Genomic DNA, 21,749 nt, shown 5'->3' with positions numbered 1-21,749 from the left:
GTGGATTCTCACGTGACCCGTCTTGTCCGTAGTGCCACATTGCCGATGCCATCCATGTCCTCCCTTAAGGATGCTACGGACCGCAAGGTAGAAATCTGCCTGGTCCGCTTATTCCCTTGCAGGGGGGGCAGCACGGCCGGCTATGGCCATTTGCTGGGTTGCCAGAGCGATGGAGCGCTGGGCGGATTCATTAGAGGCTTCTTTTGAATCCGACTGTCCGGCCGATCAGGCGGAGTTGATTGGCAATCTCTGTGATTCGGCCACCTACATCAACGAGGCGGCTCTAGACATTAGTACTCTGGTGTCTAGAATTTCTTCAGCAGCGGTAGCTGCTCGTCGCACCTTGTGGCTGCGATCCTGGAAGGCGGACGCAGATTCTAAGAAATCGGTCAAGCCCCGGAAGCAGGCATGGAGTACCAGACGTCCGGCCCCCAAGCCAGATGACAAGCCTGCGGCCTGACGGTCCGGGCCTCCCTTTGGGGGATCCCAGGGTGGGAGGCCGCCTGCTACAGTTCGCCCAGTGTTGGTCGACCACTACGACAGACACTTGGGTTCTGGAGGTGGTTTCCCACGGATACGCCCTCTCCTTCCGGCACAGACCCCCGGCTCGCTTCTTCACCACGGGTCTCCCATCAGACCGGAACAAGGCTACGGAGCTGCGGAAGGTATTGCACACTATGCTCCAGGCTGGAGTTATAGTGGCGGTTCCATTCTCCCAGAGGGGCCAGGGTTTCTATTCAAATCTATTTTTGGTACAGAAACCCAATGGGTCATATCGTCCGATTCTCAACCTCAAAGCACTCAACAAGTCTTTGCGGGTCCCGAAGTTTCGGATGGAGACCCTACGGTCCATCATTCTGGCGCTGGAACCTGGGGACTACTTGGTGTCATTGGACATACAGGACGCTTACCTGCATGTCCCTATTCTTTGGCGCCATCAACAGTTCCTCAGGTTTGCAATCAGCAGCGACCACTTCCAGTTTCGGGCGTTACCTTTTGGCCTGGCAACAGCACCACGTGTTTTCACCAAGGTGATGGCGGTCATGGCGGCTTCTCTGCGGCTGCAGGGAGTCCGCATGTTGCCGTATTTGGACGACCTGTTATTGGTGGCAGGATCTCCAGAGCTCCTGTTACGCCACTTGGACCTGACCATTGCACTGCTGCAACGGCACGGCTGGCTAATCAACTGGCAGAAGTCCACTCTAATCCCGTCTCGGAGGATTCTGCATCTTGGAGCCTTATTGGACTCGGGACAGCAAAGGATCTTCGTGACGGAGGACAAGATCTCTGCTTTACAGTCAAGGGTGCGCAGTTGTCTGCACAGCCGCCGGGTGTCCTTACACTCGGCGATGAGGTTACTGGGCTCCATGGTGTCGGTGTTCGACATGGTGGAATACGCCCAGTTTCACTCCAGACCTCTGCAGCACCTGATCCTGTCCAAGTGGAACGGGCTGACTCAGTCTCTGAAGTCCCAGACGATTGTGCTCACCCAGGAGGTTCGCCTGTCCCTTACGTGGTGGTTACAGACGACCCACCTCAACAAGGGACGTCCGTTCTGGGTTCCAAATTGGGTCCTGTTGACAACGGACGCCAGTCTTCGGGGCTGGGGAGCAGTTTCGGGTCCACACTTGTTCCAGGGCAGGTGGACGCCGACAGAAGCGGAGCTTCCAATAAATATCTTGGAACTCCGTGCGGTCTTCAATGCTCTCCAGCAGGCACAGCGGTTTCTCCAGGGTCGCCCGGTGCAGGTCCAGTCGGACAACGCTACCACCGTGGCCTACATAAACAGGCAAGGAGGAACTCGCAGTCGGGCGGCTCTCGTAGAGGTCTCTCGGATCCTGGTTTGGGCGGAGCGCAATCTTCCGGCCATATCAGCGGTCTTCATCCCGGGAGTGCTCAATTGGGAGGCGGACTTTCTAAGTCGCCAGGACGTTCATCCGGGGGAATGGTCCCTGCACCCGGACGTTTTTCAACTACTGGTGGACAGGTGGGGTCTTCCAGAAATCGACCTCATGGCGTCCCGGCACAACAACAAGTTGCCGGTGTACGGGTCTCGCACAAGAGACGAAGGGGCGTCTCTGGTGGATGCTCTGTCCGTCCGGTGGACGTTCCGGTTCGCATACCTGTTCCCTCCGGTCTCCCTTCTTCCACGGGTAATCCGGAAATTCAAACAGGAAGGAGGGACGCTCCTGTTGATAGCTCCCGCGTGGCCCAGACGGCACTGGTTCTCAGACCTTCAGGGTCTGTCCGTGGACATTCCTCTGCGGTTGCCGCTACGACCGGACCTTCTGTCTCAGGGTCCTTGCCTTCACCCGGACCTGACTCGGCTGTCTTTGACGGCGTGGCTGTTGAGACGGCCATGCTGAGGTCCCGGGGGTTTTCCAGCTCTGTGGTGCGGACCATGTTACGAGCTCGGAAACCGTCTTCCGTGAGGATATACCATCGCGTGTGGCATACGTTCTTCCAGTGGTGTCGACCGAGAGGTTATGCACCGCGGGAGTTTCATCTGTCTCGGATTCTCGCCTTCCTGCAAGCGGGACTAGATCATGGGCTTCGCCTTGCTTCTTTGAAGGTACAGGTTTCGGCCCTATCTGTCTGGTTTCACCGTAGGATTGCTACAATCCCGGATGTGCGCACCTTTATGCAGGGTGTTCTCCGCATTCAGCCGCCCTTTGTTCCACCTGTGGCGCCTTGGGATTTGGCTGTGGTCCTGAGGGCTCTCCAAGGACCGCCGTTTGAACCACTGGGCTCAGTGGATCTTAAATGGCTAACAGCTAAGACTGTTTTCCTTCTGGCCATTGCTTCGGCCAGACGTGTTTCTGAGTTAGGGGCTCTTTCTTGTAGACCCCCTTTCTTGGTTTTTTATGGGAACAGGGCAGTGCTCCGCACTCGGCCCGAGTTTCTTCCCAAAGTTGTTTCCCAGTTTCATATTAACGAGGAAATAGTTGTTCCGGCCTTTAACTCACCGGGTCTTTCCGTGGGTGAGGCCTCTTTGGATGTTGTGCGGGCCTTAAGGACTTATGTTGACCGCACTTCTTCGTTTAGGAAGTCGGACGCTTTGTTTGTCCTCTTTGGCTTCCGTAAAAAGGGTTGGCCTGCTTCAAAGCAAACTTTGGCAGCCTGGATCCGTATGGCTATTTCTGAAGCTTATCTTCATGAAGGCCTACCGGTCCCTCCTTCTCTGAAGGCTCATTCCACTAGGTCTGTGGGTCCTTCGTGGGCAGCTCGACGTGGTGCCTCGGCAGTTCAGATCTGCAAGGCTGCTACGTGGTCTTCTGTCCATACCTTCGTGAGGTATTACAGGTTTGACACCTTCGCCTCTCAGGATGCTTCCTTCGGGCGGCGGATTCTCCTTTCTGCACAGGAGCGTCCCCACCCTTAAAGGATACTGCTTTGGGACATCCCCAAGGTATCCTGTGGATACCCTATGGACCCTGAAGTAGAAAATATGAGATATGGTAAGAACTTACCCTTGTTATCTCTATTTCTACGAAGTCCATAGGGTTCCACAGGACTCCCGCCCTGTCGCACCTGTGCTGCAGATGGGCTTTGCTCTGGTCACCGGTTTTCCGTCTCCCTCTGGTGAGAATGTGATTCTTGTATGTGTCCAGATCTTTGTTCTCTCTCTTCCTTCTCCTCCTCCGGCCTATGGCTTGGTAACTAACTGAGGTGCCTTGGCTCTGTGGCGGGGTATAGGAGGGGGACCTAGTGCATCCTGGGAGGCTGAAAGCTTAACTCTTTGGTGCCCTGCGACTGACGTCACACCTATACCCCAAGGTATCCTGTGGAACCCTATGGACTTCGTAGAAATAGAGATAACAAGGGTAAGTTCTTACCATATCTCATATTTTTTAAATTACACAAATGTAAAACTGATAGCTGGGTGTTTTATACTTATTTGCAGCAGATTTTCACATGTAAAAAGATGCCTAGTTCTTTTAAAGTTCAGAGGAGGCACAAACTATGTAGGCTTATCCCTCTAGGAGACTGAGTACTAGAGAGTGAAGCTGGTTACACATGATATGATCTATCATCCAATATATGGCTCGGATCGGAACAATATATCATACACGTCGGATAGTGTGTATCCCATCTGCTGTGCTGCACATCAGATGGGACGATTCCACAGCTGACGCGGTATTGTTACATGCCGCATATAACGATACTGTGCTGTTGTACGCTGGATCATGTAGTGTGTATGGCGATGTGATGTATCATTACAGCGCATTGCCACACCATCTTATAGTGTGTACCTAGCATAAGATAATCTTCCCTTATATAAGGGCGTTGTGTTATCATGACTGTTTAATTTGTTATTGTGTTGTCTTTATTTCCTTATGAATTTATTAAAGGACAGATGTCCACTGAAATGTAACGGGCAGGGGATGTGGCAATCCCTTCATCCAACTGACACCATGGTCCTTCTTCAATGCCACTAATGTTCTCAGATGTAGTGGATATACAGCTGCATTTGTAGTTCCATGCACCCATTTTTAGAGCATGTGCAGAGCAAATTCATGCAAGATACGCTCCACCACTCATTACAATTTAGAAGGATGACGTGGTGTGTGAGACGCTCTGCATAAGTGGTGGACGGGAGCACTGAAATAATAATTTCTCTTGCTGGACAAGGTACTTGTGGAAATTCCCTTCACAAAAGAATTAACTTCTCTTTTGTTCATCACGAGAGAGAGCATAGTAGGATTCAGAACTTCGACTTCAGGTACTTCAACAGCAAAGAAAGTACTATCCTAGTAGCCATAGAACTTAGAAAATAGGACTTCCATAGACTTGCTCGTCTCTATTCGGTGTATCAGAGATGTAGTATTTTGGGTCTGCACATCTTCTATCCTGTCTTTCCATAGCCTCCTGCACTTTTACCAAGATTCTAATACTGTAGTTGTAGTAGCACATCTAAAGCGGCTCATACACTGTGCGATTTTTTTACACGATATGGAGGATTTCGATCATTCGTAAAAAAAAATGGCGTTTTCTAGACGATGCATGTCCCCGGCGTCGTGAATGGGCATCATATCAGATGAACCTGCAGTGAGGTTTCAACCAATCGTGTACGATGTAACATAACGTATGCTGTTTTGCTTGTCGAAAGATCTGATGTACGATGTCTTGGAAAATCCCTGAACACTACCCTCCTCCATTTTGTGACAGACGACGTTGGAGAAGAGGCCAGGAGGAATCGTGCTGTTCGTCGGTATGAGCTGTTGACTGTGTTTTGAAGGGAGTATATATACATCATCTGTACTATACAGTACAACCTGCCAACCCCTCGCACACCAATGTTCAAATATAACAGCCACTCAATGGTGCATATTAATTTACTATGAAAATGTACAGACAGTTTTTTAACACATTAAAAATCAAATAAATTTACTAAAATAACAACTGATTAAACATAAAAAATATGTATTAAAACAGTTTATGTTCTATTCCTACTTCAGGGTCCATAGGGCTCCACAGGAGACCTTGGGGTATAAGCGATGGCAGAGACATCGGGCACCTCACCGTTAAACTTGTCATCCCAGTATGCACCGGGGCCCCTCTCCTATACCCGGCCCCCAGACACCTTCAGTTTCATAGGTGCCCGGACGGAGTCAGGTCACCGCACCGGGGCTGTTCAAACAACCCCCGAAAATTTCTTAAAGAACGGTAAGCACGGACAGTCCAGCGGACGTTGGTGCTGGCACCGAGACGCCGGTACTGATCCGGGAATCTCTGTGGGCTTCTGGGGTCTCCACTAGCAGGGACCCCAGAGGATCCCTGGACTGTGGCCAGATTTGACAGGGAAACGGGTAAGCAGCGGGCGTCTGCAATAGGCACCAGCTGATACACAGTCCCGTTTATCTCCAGAGTCAGGCACTCCCTGGGGATGGCTGCGCATGGAGCCACGCACTGAGGCTGCACTGCCACTATACCACCAGGGACGTCGGGCTGGAGTTTTTCAGAACGCTCCAGCGTCCCATGGGTTAATAGCAGGCCAGGGGAGGGTGCCTTCCCTGCTGCTCTGAGCGCCTTTCTACTGCGGTCTGGGACAGCGCTCCTCCAGATCCACATCCTCTGCACTCTCCAGCGGCCATTTCCTAACAGGCTTAACGCTGGTCGCAGTGGCAGTGCAGAAACGGCTCCCCCTGCATACCTCTCCTGTAAGGTCAGCGTATGTAGCACTATTCCTACCAGACTTTAGGTCTGAGTAGTTGATAGTAGTGCCAGAAGTGCAGGTGGATACTGCATTGTATGTGACTTATGCTAGTGCTGTCTGACTGTACTTTCTTTTCTCTGTCAGCCTTTTACTTTCCCTATACTTTTTCCTCTCACAGCCCACCCAGTACTGTCAGGGTGGAAATTTACCTCACAGTTTCTAAAAAAAAAATTTCTATGTGGTGTGTCACATACAGCATACATCCTCTCCTACTATGTCTGAGTCTTTGCAGAATAATGCACCTGCCTCGCCTTCTTTCCTGCTCCAAATGTAAGGCAGGCATTGGAGAGGGGGAAATAATTATTGGGGGCTTGTGTACATGTACAACACCTGTTTCTCACTCTGCGCAGGAGCCTCCATGGGCTTGTTTTGCACAAGCTTAAAGTGCTATTGTGGGACGGTTGGCAGCTCCCCCAGCGGGGTTTATGCAGCAGGCATCCAATCATCCACTCAGGGAGTCCCCCTGACAGTTGATGGTGGCGCCTTGTCTCCCTAAGCAGCCAGTGCCTTCGCAGGTGTCTCCGGAGCCTATTTGGGTTAACGCTTTCCCTTCCATGGCCACATGGACGGGCGGTCCATGTGGCCATGGACATCAGGGACGAGAAACCTCCGGCAGCTAAGTCCAAGCATGCCTATTTCAAGGAGGTTAAAAGTACCGCTGCAATTTTTCCTTTGTCTGAGCAGCTAGTGGATCATTTAGAGGAGGCTTGGAAATCCCCTTGGAAGCGTTTCCAGCCTCAAAGATGTCTGGCTTACGCTTATCCTTTTGCGGAGGATTATTTCTCTAAATGGGAAACTTCTTCTCAAGTGGATTCTCATGTGACACGCCTGGTTAAGAGTGCGACTCTGCCCATGCCGTCCATTTCCTCTTTGAAAGATGTTACAGACAGGAAGTCTCTGGAGGAGTCTTTCCCCTTGGATGCTACCAATTGAGCAAATAGAACTGGTGGGTTATCTCAGGGATTCAGCTACATACACCACCGTTCAAAAGTTTGTGGTCACTTAGTGCTTTTTTTTCAAAAATAAAGAAATTTGTTTTTTTTTTTGAATGAAGATAACATTAAATTAATCAGAAAATACATTCTATACCTTGTTAATGTGGTAAATGACTATACTAGCTGCAAACATATGGTTTTTTAAAGAAATATCTACATAGGTGTATAGAGGACCATTTCCAGCAACCATTACTTCAGTATTCTAGTGGTACATTGTTTGCTAAGCACGTTTGAAGACTAATGGATGATTTGAAAACCCTTGTGCAATTATGTTAGCACAGCTGAAAACAAGTTTGCTCATTAGATAAGCTATAAAACTGGCCTTCCTTTGAGCTAGTTGAGTATTTGGAGCATCACATTTGTGGGTTCGATTATACTCTCCAAATGGCCAGAAAAAGAGAACTTTCATGTGAAACTCGACCGTCTATTCTTGTTCTTAGAAATGAAGACTATTCCATGCGAGAAATTGCCAAGAAACTGAACATTTCCTACAACGGTGTGTTCTACTCCCTTCAGAGAACAGCACAAACAGGCTCTAAGCAGAGTAGAAAGAGAAGTAGGAGGCCCCGATGCACAACTGTGCAAGAAGACAAGTACATTAGAATCTCTAGTTTGAGAAATAGATGCCTCAAGTCCTCAACTGGCAGCTTCATTAAATGGTACCCGCAAAACGCCAGTGTCAACGTCTACAGTGAAGACGCGATTCCAGGATACTGACCTTCTAGGCAGAGTGGCAAAGAAAAAGCCATATCTGAGACTGGCCAATAAAAGGAAAAGATTAATATGGGCAAAAGAACACAGACATTGCACAGAGGAAGATTGGAAAAAAGTGTTATGGACAGATAAATCGAAGTTTGAGGTGTTTGGATCACACAGAAGAACATTTGTGAGACGCAGAGCAAGTGAAAAGATGCTGGAAGAGTACCTCCACCATGCTTGACGGATGGTGTCAGGCAATGTGATGGTCTGGAACTGTTTTGGTGCTGGTAAAGTGGGAGATTTGTACAACGTAAAAGGGATTTTGAATAAGGAAGGCTATCACTCCATTTTGCAACGCCATGCCATACCCTGTGGACAGCGCTTGATTGGAGCCAATATCCACTTCCAACAGGACAATGACTCAAAGCACACCTCCAAATTATGCAAGAACTATTTAGGGAAGAAGCAGGCACCTGGTATTCTGTCTGTAATGGAGTGGCCAGTGCAGTCACCAGATCTCAACCTCATTGAGCTGTTGTGGGAGCAGCTTGACCGTATGGTACGCAAGAAGTGCCCATCAAGCCAATCCAACTTGTGGGAGGTGCTTCAGGAAACGTGAGGTGAAATTTCTTCAGATTATCTCAACAAATTTACAGCTAGAATGCCAAAGGTCTGCAATGCTGTAATTGCTGAAAAAGGAGCATTCTTTGACAAAAGCAAAGTTTGAAGGACAAAATTATTATTTCAAATAAAAATCATTATTTCTAACCTTGTCAATGTCTTGACTATATGTTCTATTCATTTTGCAACTCATTTGATAAATAAGTCAGTTTTCATGTAAAACACAATTGTCTGGGTGACCCCAAACTTTTGAACAATATATATTAATGAGGCTGCTCTAGATATTAGCCTCTTAACATCCAGGATTTCAGCTGCGGCCATTTCGGCACGTCGCTCCCTATGGTTACGCTCTTGGAGAGCAGATGCTGAGTCTAAGAAAGAGTTGGAGTGCTTACCCTTTAATGGGACAGTCTTGTTTGGTCCAGATTTGGACAAGATTGTGGACACCTTGGCAGCTGCAAAATCTGCTTGTCTCCCCTCGGCCTTGACTCCATCGGGGTCTGGGACGTCATCTTTTCGGACCTATCGTCCTCAGGGAAAACCTAAGGTTCAGTCCTTTCCTAGGCCATCAGGAGCCAAGGTGGGTACCAAGCCCAAGAAACAGGCTTGGAGCACCAGACGTCCAGCTGCCAAGTCTGACGATAAGCCCTCAGCCCTCCCCTTGGGGGACCCCAAGGTGGGGTGCTGACTTCTTCAATTCACCCAGTGCTGGCGTCAGACCACCACAAACACTTGGGTAAGGGAAATGGTCTCTCATGGGTACGCCCTCTCTTTCCGCAGAAGGCCTCCCCGTCACTTCTTCACCACAGGACTTGACAAGGCCATGGAGATCCAGAAAGTAGTACGCTCTATGCTCCAGGCAGGAGTCGTAGTGCCGGTACCATTTCCCCAGAGGTGAAGGGGTTATTATTCCAACTTCTTTCTGGTTCCGAAACCAAACTGTTCATACTGGCCTATCCTCAACCTCAAGTCCATGAACAAATTTCTCTGAGTACCTCGGTTCAAGATGGAAACCCTGCCGTCAATTATACCGGCTATGGAACCTGGGGCTTTTATGGTGTCTCTGGATATTCAGGATGCAAACCTGCATATTCCGATTGCTTCGGCTCACCAGGGTTCTCAGGTTCGCTGTACTACAGCAACATTTCTAGTTTCAGACCCTGCCATTTGGCCTTTCTACTGCACTTCGGCTGTTTACCAAAATGATAGCAGTAATGGCAGCCCATCTGCGACGGGTCCACCTGTTGTCATACCTGGACAACCTTCTGCTGCTAGCCGGTTCTCCAGAGGTACTTCACCACCATTTATAGCTTACAATCTCGGTGCTGCAGACTCACGGTCGGCTGATCAAAAGGAAGAAGTCCTCCCTGACTCCCTCTCAGAGAATGCTCCATCTCGGGGCACTGTTCGACTCTCAACAGCAGAGGATCTTCCTGACCAAGGACAAGATCTCCATTTTACAGATGCAAGTACGCAGATGCCTGCACAGTTGCTGAGTGTCAATTCGCTCGGCAATGCAGTTGCTGGGCTCCATGGTGTCGACATGGTAGAGTATGCCCAGTTTCGTTCCCGGCCTCTGCAGACATTGATCCTCTCCTGGTGGGACGGATTTTCACATTGGATAAGGACACAAACAATGGTGCTCTCTCCGGAGCTGTGTCTGTCTCTGACTTGGTGGCTGCAGACAAGTCACCTCACCAAGGGGCGCCCCTTTTGGATTCTGGACTGGGTCCTTCTGACAGACGCTCGTCTCCAGGGTTGGAGTGAGGTGACAGGTCCACACTTCTTTCAGGGAAGGTGAAAGAACAGCAGAGGATTCTGCCCTACCAATAAACATATTGGAACGTCGGGCGCTCTTCAGGGCCCTACAGCAAGCCAGACTCATACTTCACGGAAAGCCCGTGCAGGTTCAGTCAGACAACGCCACGACAGTGGCTTACATCAACCGTCAAGGAGGAACTCGAAGTCAAGCAGCTCTGACAGAGGTTTTGCGCATTCTGACGTGGGCGGAAGGCAATCTTCCAGCCATAATCAGCAGTGTTCATAACAGGAGTGCTCAACCGTGCTTCGGATGTTCAAAGATCCTGCTGGTGGCTCCAGCGTGGCCCAGACGTCTCTGGTACTCAAATCTGTCTCTCCATCGACACTCCGTTGCTGTTGCCTCAACATCCGGACCTGTTGTCTCAGGGTCCTTGCCTTTACCTGGACCATCTGTCTTTGACGGCATGGCTCTTGAGACATCCCTCCTGAGGTCAAAAGGTTTTTCTACCTCTGGAGAGGTATCTCCAGCCTTGTCCTCGTCAACACTCTCAACTGTTTTAACGAGAGAATCACTGAGATGTCAGCTGGTCCTTTTGTGGCAGGGCTGAAATGCAGTGGAAATGTGTTTCTTGGGATTAAGTTCATTGCCATGGCAAAGAGGGACTTTGCAATTAATTGCAATTCATCAGATCACTCTTCATGACATTCTGGAGTATATGTAAAATGCCATCATAAAAACTGAAGCAGCAGACTTTGTGAATACAAAATACTTGTGTCACTCAAAACTTTTGGCCATGGCTTTACTTTTGGATAGAGATGCTCATGCAGTGCTCTGACTTTACTTATATACAAGTTGACATTTTGCCTCTCTCTACATTAGAACATAGTTTCCCAAACTCTGCCATTACAGTCCAGGTTTTAAGGATATCCCTGCTTAAGCCCAGATGGTTAAATCAATTTGACTGGGATACTAGTTAATTCACCTGTGCTCAAGCATGGATGTCCTTAAAACCTGGACTTTAATGGCAGAGTTTGGAAACCTGCATTAAAGTGACAATTTAGCTAATAGATTATAAAATGGTGTTTGGGAGTAAATGGTGGATTGTCATTTGCTCCCATACATAACCAGATTTTCATTCCAACCAACAAGATTGTACAGAATTTTATATTGTGTACCTAGCTTAAAATCCCAGACACTGCTAGATCCACCATTTTAAAATGGCAGCTGCGGTGTGGGGAAGGTGTAGTGAAGTTTCTTGATCACTGAGGAGAATGAAGTATCCCTGGGGAAAATTACTGCACAGTCTCTGGGACGCAGCTAGAGGAACTTTCGTTACAGTTTTCGCTAGGGGGTCAAGTAGCTTTTATATGTATCTTGCTGATAATGGTCATAGTGAAAAAAAAAGTCTGATTTCCCTTCAAGAGAACAACCACCTGCTGCTGGGCTTCCATGCCTACATTTTCCCTGACACTGCAAAAAACAAGACATCTTTCTTCACTAAATATCTGAAAGGTCAATAAAATGTGTCTTGCTGGTCTTTCACAACAAACCAGTTTTGTTGACCACAGTGGTCATTATTCTGGATCATTTATCACAGAACAGTTGTTCTTCAATATCAGCGTCAGGAAAACAGGTACAGTCAGGTGCATAAATATTGGGACATTGCCAGAATTTTCATATTTTTGCCTGTATTCACCACCACAATATCTTTGAAATGAAACAAACAAGATGTGCTTTAACTGTAGACTTTCAGATTTAATTTGAGGGTAATTACATCCAAATGAGGTGAACGGTGTAGGAATTACAACGGTTTCTATATGTGCCTCCCACTTTTTAAGGGGCCAAAAGTAATGGGACAAACTAAACAATCCTAAATCTAACTTTCACTTTTTAATACTTTGTTGCAAATCCTTTGCAGGCAATTACAGCCTGAAGTCTGGAACGCATAGACATCACCAGACGCTGGGTTTCATCCCTGGTGATGCTCTGCCAGGCCTCTACTGCAAATGTCTTCAGTTCCTGCTTGTTCTTGGGGCATTTTCCCTTCAGTTTTGTCTTCATCAAGTGAAATGTATGCTCAATCGGATTCAGGTCAGGGGATTGACTTGGCCATTGCATAACATTCCACTTTTTAGCCTTAAAAAAACTCTTTGGTTGCTTTTGCAGTATGCTTCGGGTCATTGTCCATCTGCACTGTGAAGCGCCGTCCAATGAGTTCTGAAGCATTTGACTGAATATGAGCATATAATATTGCCTGAAACACTTCAGAATTCATTCTGCTGCTTTTGTCAGCAGTCACATCATCAAAATACAAGGGAACCAGTTCCATTGGCAGCCATACATGCCCACGCCATGATACTACCACCACCATGCTTTACTGATGAGGTGGTATGATTTGGATCATGAGCAGTTCCTTTCCTTCTCCATACTCTTCTCTTCCCATCACTCTGGTACAAGTTGATCTTTGTCTCATCTGTCCATAGGATGTTGTTCCAGAACTGTAATGGCTTTTTTAGATGTTGTTTGGCGAACTCTAATCTGGTCTTCCTGTTTTGTGGCTCACCAATGGTTTGCATCTTGTGGTGAACCCTCTATATTCACTCTTGTGAAGTCTTCTCTTGATTGTTGACTTTGACACATATACACCTACCTCCTGGAGAGTGTAAATGATTTGGCCAACTGTTGTGAAGGGGTTTTTCTTCACCAGGGAAATAATTCTTCTGTCATCCACCACAGTTGTTTTCTGTGGTCTTCCAGGTCTTTTGGTGTTGCTGAGCTCTCCGATGCGTTCTTTCTTTTTAAGAATGTTCCAAACAGTTGATTTGGCCACACCTAATGTTTTTGCTATCTCTTTGATGGGTTTGTTTTGATTTTTCAGCCTAATGATGCCTTGCTTCACTGATAGTGACAACTCTTTGGATCTCATATTGAGAGTCGACAGCAACTGATTCCAAATGCAAATATCACACCTAGAATCAACTCCAGACCTTTTACCTGCTTAATTGATAATGAAATAACAAGGGAATAGCCCACACCTGTCCATGAAATAGCTTTTGAGTTGATAATCCCATTACTTTTGGCCCCTTAAAAAGTGGGAGGCACATATAGAAACCATTGTAATTCCTACACCGTTCACCTGATTTGGATGTAATTACCCTCAAATTAAATCTGAAAGTCTGCAGTTAAAGCACATCTTGTTTGTTTCATTTCAAAGCCATTGTGGTGGTGAATACAGGCCAAAATATGAAAATTCTGTCAATGTCCCAATATTTATGCACCTGACTGTATATTTATGATATCACCCTTTTAACATTTTAAATTTAAAATCTTATCCAACTTACTTGAAATAAAGATTCAAAGTAAATGTTTAGGAGTTTTTACTTTTTATTCTAAAATGAAAAATAATATACAAGCCATACATTCCATGCAGGAATGATTTCAAAAACCTTACAAACAGATGTGAGATGACAACCTTATGCACTTTCCTTTACATAAACAAATCCAACTTAAAACATTCTTTCATGGAAAGGACATTCAAAGACACAAAAACACCACTAGGTTGTGTTTAATGTGGGAAAGATCTTCAAAACAGTCTGGATTTTCAATTCTTCAGAATGTCTGTACAACTTTACCATAACCTCCTCTTCCAGCATCATAATCTAGACGATATTCATCTCTGACCTAGAACAAAGTTGGGTAAGGAAACAGAAAGTGTTTAGAACAACAATAGAGCAGCATTGGTAATCTACTGTACCACTGGTCTAACTTTGGCTTCAAATAACTTTTACTTACCTGCCCACCAGATCTGCCACGTCCATACTGTCTGCCTTCTCTGAAACCGGTATCCCAGTCTGTTCTGATGATTCGGTCATCTAACTGAGTACCATTGATAAATCTCATTGCATGTTCAGCTTCCCCTCTGGTGTAGTATCTTAGAACAAAGTTAAGGTACAACAGATTGTGTAGTGTTCTCCCATACTTTGAAGCATATAGTCAATTTGCAACCTACAGATTAAGCCCTATTGATAGGTTTACAAAATATTAAAATAACCTTGTCTCCTAACAAAAGCACTGACAGTACACATTTTGCCTTCTTATTAGCTTGCTCTTTAGGAATCTGAACAGTACAGCCACTGAGATCTAGTATCATTGCCCAAAGGAAGAAAGAAAGAAAAAAAAACAAAAACACACAACTGATAACTAAAAGTTGTTAAAATTGTCAGAAACAAGAAGGGATCAGGAGCGGGGCTACATAAGGACCTACTTGTTACCTTTAATTGGTTATATAAACTTTAAGAGTATCAAGCAAGACCCCTAAAATTCACTGGGGGTGATTCAATTCAGCAGGAGTTGAATAGCGCCGTGAAATTGGTCCCGTAGCTATTCCATTCATCGGTCGACTAAATGATTTCTTCTTGCACCCTCCTCAGGAGGGTGCAAGAAGAAATACAACTCAAGTGCCAGCCATGAGGCTGTTTGCTGGCTTAGCACGGTGCCAACAGCCTCACGGTCAGCACTCTATTTATTCGGTGAATGACTGCTCTCGTGACAAAACACCCAGGTTAAGTCACAAGAACCAGCATTCTCCAACTAAACTTGTAATTGTCAGACTAAACAGTACGCTGAACGGAATAGCTCCGTGACCAACTTTCTGGCGCTATTCAACTCCCACTGAATTGAATGGATCCAACTGTGTATAAAGGGAATAGAAAACACATCAGCCATACACTTTTTTCTACATCACAGAGGGGTGAGGCAATCATACCAGCATGGAAAGCTAGAAAGCCGATACACATTCAGGGATGACAGGAAAATCACTGTAAATCCTGATCAGATAGGAACAGTTACATACACACCAAAGACTATTACAGGTATTTAATTAGCCTCTGGGTTTACCCCGCAACTAATTGCCAGCCAAAATCTCCATGACACGGGAAAAAGCTATTCAATAAAATAGCCTTTTTCCCGTGTCGAAAAATCGGGACTCACGTGCGGAAACACTGATTCCGCGTAAACAATGGTTTATTTCCCCGTGCACGAGCCCGATTTCGTGGTTTTTACCTCGCACCTTCATGAATTGCGGGGCAAAGTCCGACTGCGGGGAGTCCTGCACGAGGAATCCCCGCTAATTGAATAAGTCTGACGCTGCAGTCAGCCGCGGGGTATTGAATATGCCCCTATGTGCTCTTTGGCTAGTGTGGCAGAGGTAAGTGCTTTACTACGAGTCACTGACAAAAAGGATACTCAACAAAGCAGAATCCACAGGCTGTTTTCTTTACTTTATCAAGACCCATAATGATTTTCTTCACATCTCCACTTTTACTGAATAATTCATAGATTTGTTCTTCTGTTGTATAAAAGGACAGATTTCCAACATACAAAGTGCAACTTTGTCGCAATACCTTCTCTTGATCAGATTTGTCACCCTGGAATAAAAATGAATACAAATAAATAATATACTAATTAAGTGGCCTATCACTTGCTTATGATTACTCCACTTGAATAAGAGCATCTCTAATTTACAGAGAACCTATCATGCTAACGGCAATACTGGGCAGCAGTGTCCTGTACACTGACGCCACCTTTTCCTGTATATCAGTGCCCTCTATTGGTCTGTACCGCTGACATACAGGAGGGTGGGCCACAGGTTTCTCTCTATTCAGCGTGGTAAACATTAAAAAAGGGTCAGTAGTTTATTTCCAAGGCACCTGTTAGGGAAGTGATGACATTGGAAGTCATGGTTAAAGCACTTTATTGGTATACATAAATGTATTACAGGATCACGCACAATGGACCCTTATACTCTGACATTCCCAGCAATAAACACACAAGCTGCCTATATACTAGAGACCATGAGCCAATAACAAATATCAAAGAAACAAAATAAAAATAAGTCTCATACTTTTTAGTATGGGTCCATACAGATGTGTCCACATACAACTACCCGTGCGCTACAAGTCGCGCCACACAACACGGGAGCTCCGTGTGACTCGGTAGCGCCGAGTGTCTCTCTGTGCAACTTTTTACCTTCAAATGCATCTTATTCGCACAGCGATGCAACTAGTAGTTAGCACAAGCAGCTTCTGCTGATTAAAATGATATGCAACATGCCTATGTTCTGTGTGCGACTGCGGGTGTATCTGCATGCAAAATGCTATGTTACAGTGTTATAGCCGCTGACACTGTAATGTACCGTTTCACATGCAGATACACCCGCAGTCACACACAGAACATAGGTAGAACAACAAAAAAAAAAGAGAAAAAAACAAGCGCCAGAAAGAAGTAAATCTCAACCAACAAATAAGCAAATATCTAATTGTGTAAATAGCTGCCCACCACCTGGGAGTAATGCCACCACTCCCAAAAAGCACAGGAAGTGCCAATAGATACAAAAGACTGGATAGGTGGAAAGGCGCTGTATACACAAAAATACACTGAAAATTAAACAAATGTAAAGAACAGTGTATTTATTAAATTAAAGTGATATTAGTCGATATTAAAAATCGTATCAATAGCAGAAAGCAAGCAATGAGCAAAGCTGTGGAGGCTATGATCTAAATCATAAATCGTGTATGCTGAATGTCCACATGTGATGTAGGTAAATAGAGATACAAAGTAATAACCGCAGCCTATGAAAAAACGTCTCAATCCAGAGATTGCTGGTAACTAATAGTGGGATCGCTGCTCCTGCTAGCCAGGTCCCCGCTGTGGCTAACTGCCTCCCGGCTGCAATGTTTCCATCTCCAGACTCGTAGTACAGCGTCAGACTGAGTGAACAGGGAGAGCCGTGACTGGGAGGTGCCATGGAGTATGGTGCAGGCCCAATGGTAACGGGAGCCAAAAGGGAGCAGATAAAATCTAAAATAGTGTGGTAAATCCAGATGGTATATTGCAATATAATAAGGTTCCAGGATAGTAGACACTATTTCTGTGAGTCATTAACGTGTTTTACCACATTCAGCTGCTTTTTCAGAAAGGCAGACACACAGAACATAGGTATGCTGCATATCATTTTAATCAGCAGAAGCTGCTTGTGCTAACTAGTCACATCGCTGTGCAAATAAGACACATTTGAAGGAAAAAAGTTGCATGAAAAGAGGCTCTGCACTACAGTCACGCCATGGCACGACTAGAAGGGCTGCTTGTCGCGCAAAGAGGCTATATGTATGTGGATACTTCTGTATGTTGCTTTTGTGGATAACTATTGTTTACAATAAAACAAATCATTAATTCTAGTTGAATAGTTTGCAAATAGTGCCTAACATGGTTTAAAAACAAACATTAAAAAAAAAAAAAGTAAAAGCCAGCAAGAAAGCCACATACCAGCATGTCAAGTTCTTGTACGAACAGCCAGAAAAATTAAACATCCTGTGAATCTTAGGGCACCTCCAGATACACACATAGCAATGTTATAAGTGCAGATATAGGTGTCTATCATAGGGACAAGAGCCCTAAATATGGCAAAAAAGGATATAAGGCTGCTCTTGAATTAACAAACCCCAAAGTCTGCAAAAAATATTGTTGGCTATAGCCTTGACTTTATGGTTCTGGCAATAGTTGCCTATATAAGCGGGATAGCTGCAGGGGAAGAGATAGATCCCTTTCCGTAGATGTACAATGACGTCATCTGCCAGTGTTCAACGTCATTCCCTACCATCCAAGTGGGCATAGAGGGGGAATACATTCGAGCGAAGCAAGCTCACAAGGGGCCAATTTTCTTATTTTTGTGGAAAGTGTGGGCAGAAATCTCCACTTCCGCCCTCACGACACTTCTAGGTACGGCTTCTGAAGGGGGTTTTATGCTCTTCCATAGCGGCAGTATCTTTACGGTCACAATCCTATTATCACTTTTAGGATAGCAGGAAGAGGGCGATATGGGTTTCCAGCATAGTGCGCATATGTATCTCAGCAATGCCAGGTCTCATTGCCAGCCAGTATCACTCAGCTGTAAATGTTTTTAGCTGCTAATTTTCAATTGCAGCGTTAGCAAATCTCTCTCCTACTTCAACATAATGATAAAGCGCAACAGAATATGCTGGGACTATATAATTAACTTAATAATATTATTATTATTGGACACAATTGTAAGGTTGACATTCACAATGTTGGCAATCAATGTCAATACCACAATGTCGACATCGTTGAAGTGTCAACAGACAACATCCTCAGAATGTCAAAACGTTTACAGTGTCAACATCAGGGTTATGCTGGGTACACAATGACAGATATAATGGCCGAACAATTGATCAGCCAATATATCGGGTGCCAGTTGGTTAGTGTGTACCAGCGACATGTCTGAACGTCGTTCACAGACATATCGCATCCGCTCTGCTGCACAGCGAATGGCAGATATATCCATTGGGCAGTGTGTACGGGCATCTCCTGACCACCCGTACACTTGCAGCAGAGGCCGCGGGGAGGTGGGCAGGACAGGCAGATACATCTGTTCAGTGTGTACCCAGCTTTAGGCTGCAGGACAGGAAGGTTATGGGAAGAATACTTACCGGATCTTCCACTTTGTCAGAGGTCTGCACCACAACTGCTCCATAGGTGACCATCAGGACCCAGAAGACACCTCTACCGCAAACAGGCAAGTCACCGCTAGACCATCGGGGATGGTTTGTCAACATTCTATCATGTCAACAATTCAGCACCACATCCTAATAAGTGACCTTTAACAACTGAACTGACTCAAGTTTCCACATGGGCACAGTCCAGCAGCCACATAGTAGCAAGCCAACAAATGCCTGTGGTCAGTAGTATGTGTGTGCAACTATCCCCTGCACGGTATGCATTAGCAGGGAGATACCCAAACTCTGCCATTACAGTCCAGGTTTTAAGGATATCCATGCTTGAGCACAGGTGACTTAATTAGTAACTTAGTCAATTTGGTTTAACCATCTGGACCTAAACATGAATATCCTTATAACCTAGACCGTAATGGCTGAGTTTGGGAAACTACAGTAGTTCATATCTTATTACACTCTGGTTATCACACACACACACAAAAGCATCTCATTACGCACGATTGTCTCCGACAATGCCTTTTTATCTGTAATAGAGGTGACTGATCCAACACACTTTTGCATCCTGCTCTCCCCCAGCACTGCCGCCTGCTACAGCCACCGCCAGGTACACTGGATGTGGTGGATAGTACCTTGAAGTATTGGTCCCGGTAGAGGGTCAGCTCCACGTACGAGTCGCTCCTTAGTGCTTTCAACATCTCCGCGCTGTACCCGGACACGTACTCAGGCAGCGGCACAGCACACCCTCACTCACTGCCGTCAGGCGCAGCTCTATTGCGACAAAGGCGCAGGAAGTAAACCGGTACTTCTGGGGTCAGGGCGGATGTGGCGCCGCTGTGGTTGCACTTGGATGGTAAGGAATGACGCTGGACACTGGTTGATGACGTCAGTGTCCTCTCCGTGAAGGGGATTTAGACACTAGGCTGTGCATAGTTCCCCTTCAGTGAATGTACCGGATGTGTCGTGAGAGGGCGGAAGTGCGGTTCCATGCCCTGATAGCGCCGTTGTTTTTCCTCTACTGTAGTAGTATCTGGCCACCAAAAGTAGATCTCTGTGTCCCCGTGTGCGGGCGGCAGCAACAGGCCAGTAGCGCAGTCAGCGTCGGTAATAGAGACAGAGCCGGGAAATAACAGCAGGTACTGTGTGTGTGTAATGTTATATCACGGCTATGCGGACAGACTGTGACCCCGTCACCTCACACACTCTCTTCTCTCCGCAGGCGGCCGCCTCTGTTCCCCCGTGTGTTCTGGCACCGTATCCCCGGCAGAGTGAGCGGCCGGCGGAAGGATGGTGCTGATACGGATGCTCTACCGCCTACTGAACAACCCGCAGCTGATAGAGAAGCTGTCCGAGTCCCGGCCCATCCGCAGGGGCGCCCAGATCACCGCCTTCGCCATCACCAAGGCCCAGCTGGCCGGCAAAGATACGGTGCAGCGCCTGATGCGCTCCGACACCATGCAGCAGCTGCGGCAGGACGCTCCCGGGGACTTAGCGCGCAGGGTGGGCAGGATCAAGGACTCGTTTGTGAAGGACGTTAGGACGGGGTTAGAGGACTTGAAGGCTCAGATGAGAAGACAGGGGGGCGGCAAGTGACCGGTGTACTGGGGAGACGCACCCTGCACACACCCCTGTGCTACCCTGCTGCTGCCGCAGCGTCACTCCTGCACATCAATAAATTGTATATTCCACTACTAGTATATGCATACAGCGGTATCTGTGCCTGGTGCCCCCAGCCCTGGGGCCATCTGAAATGTATTCTACTTTAGTGAATTTGTGTTTTTCTACAGACTTTCCACATTATTATTATCCTTTATATGGTGCTACCAAGTGTCCAAAGCACTGTACAGAGAAGTAGTTTTATTAAAACAAGGCCGCTTAAATATAATAATTAGAAAACATATAAGTGCACTGGGGACATGGATAAGCACAGGGAGAGAACAAGATGCAGGAGAGTCCTGTTTGTGAGAGCTTATGTAGGAATAAACACAGTGCCCCAATTACTAACAATTCATTATTGTGGTGGGTATTAGAAATTTTAACACCATTATCCCAACTATATTAATTAGAGATGTTCGGTTCTCCAGAAATCCGAGTTGCGGTTCTAATCTCCTGGGGAGATCCGGGTAAATCCAGGTCGCAGTTCTGATCTTTTTGATGTTCGGATTTTAAATCAGAATTTTCGGGTTTTAGATTACATAAATTACATGATTTTAACGAGGCTGAAGTTGGCTTCTTATTCGGCCAGCTTCTTATTCATTTCTTATTCATTTCTTATTCAAGCTCCAGCTTCTTATTCATTTCTTATTCACTTCTTATTCACTTCTTATTCATTTCTTATTCAAGCTCCAGCTTCTTATTCATTTCTTATTCACTTCTTATTCACTTCTTATTCATTTCTTATTCAAGCTCCAGATTCTTATTCAGAAAATCTTACATTAAAATATTTAAATAAAGTTAGATCACTAAACTAACACTATGTAAACAAAGAATTATGTCCCTTACACAGTCTACAATTATTATTTTCCTGGCACAATAAGGATTTGGGCATGAAAAGGGCAGTAAAGCGGGCACAGGCACTATATTTTGTCATTTTGAATAAGAAGCTGTAGTTGTGCAGGGGTTAACTAGCTTTGGTCATCAAATGTTACACTTGAAATCCACAGAGGGTGGTCTGGTACATATGACCCACTTGTCATTTGCCTTGACCAACAAGGATTTTGGCATGAATAGGGCAGTAAAGCGGGCACAGGCACCAGATTATCTCATTTTGAATAAGAAGCTGTAGTTGTGCAGGGGTTAACTAGCTTCGGTCATCAAATGTTACACTTGAAACCCACAGGGGGTGGTCTGGTACATATGATCCACTTGTCATTTGCCTTGACCAAACAGGATTTTGGCATGAATAGGGCAGTAAAGCGGGCACAGGCACC

General features: G+C 46.1%; 2 protein-coding genes across 2 annotated transcripts; one reads left to right on the top strand and one right to left on the bottom strand.

Moving 5' to 3' along the window:
* Positions 1-13,660: 13,660 nt before the first annotated feature.
* Positions 13,661-19,738, bottom strand: NCBP2 (nuclear cap binding protein subunit 2). The gene is made up of 4 exons (XM_088444851.1): positions 19,452-19,738; positions 15,539-15,720; positions 14,087-14,225; positions 13,661-13,975 (listed from the first exon to the last, which is right to left on the bottom strand). Exons 1-4 carry the CDS (start codon positions 19,515-19,517, stop codon positions 13,904-13,906), a joined length of 459 nt encoding a protein of 152 aa, XP_088300977.1. The 5' UTR covers positions 19,518-19,738; the 3' UTR covers positions 13,661-13,903.
* NCBP2AS2 (NCBP2 antisense 2 (head to head)) lies at positions 19,689-20,507 on the top strand. Its single transcript, XM_088444852.1, has 2 exons — positions 19,689-19,955; positions 20,039-20,507. The coding sequence occupies exon 2, from the start codon at positions 20,107-20,109 to the stop codon at positions 20,410-20,412; it is 306 nt and encodes a 101-aa protein (XP_088300978.1). The 5' UTR covers positions 19,689-19,955; positions 20,039-20,106; the 3' UTR covers positions 20,413-20,507.
* Positions 20,508-21,749: the final 1,242 nt, after the last annotated feature.

This window comes from Taudactylus pleione, unplaced genomic scaffold, assembly GCF_031769625.1.
Source record: "Taudactylus pleione unplaced genomic scaffold, aTauple2 ptg000372l, whole genome shotgun sequence".
Lineage (NCBI taxonomy): Eukaryota > Metazoa > Chordata > Amphibia > Anura > Myobatrachidae > Taudactylus > Taudactylus pleione.
This window is presented reverse-complemented; position numbering and strand designations above follow the sequence as displayed.

What these genes read in the sequence shown, in the direction of transcription:
- NCBP2 (XM_088444851.1), bottom strand. Translation starts at nt 19,517, where the DNA reads ATGTTGAAAGCACTAAGGAGCGACTCGTACGTGGAGCTGACCCTCTAC. An exon ending in ACCGGGACCAATACTTCAAG is followed by an intron (nt 15,721 to 19,451) that starts GTACTATCCACC and finishes TTTTTATTCCAG; the next exon opens with GGTGACAAATCTGATCAAGA. An exon ending in TGTGGATTCTGCTTTGTTGA is followed by an intron (nt 14,226 to 15,538) that starts GTATCCTTTTTG and finishes CTTTGTTCTAAG; the next exon opens with ATACTACACCAGAGGGGAAG.
- NCBP2AS2 (XM_088444852.1), top strand. Translation starts at nt 20,107, where the DNA reads ATGGTGCTGATACGGATGCTCTACCGCCTACTGAACAACCCGCAGCTG.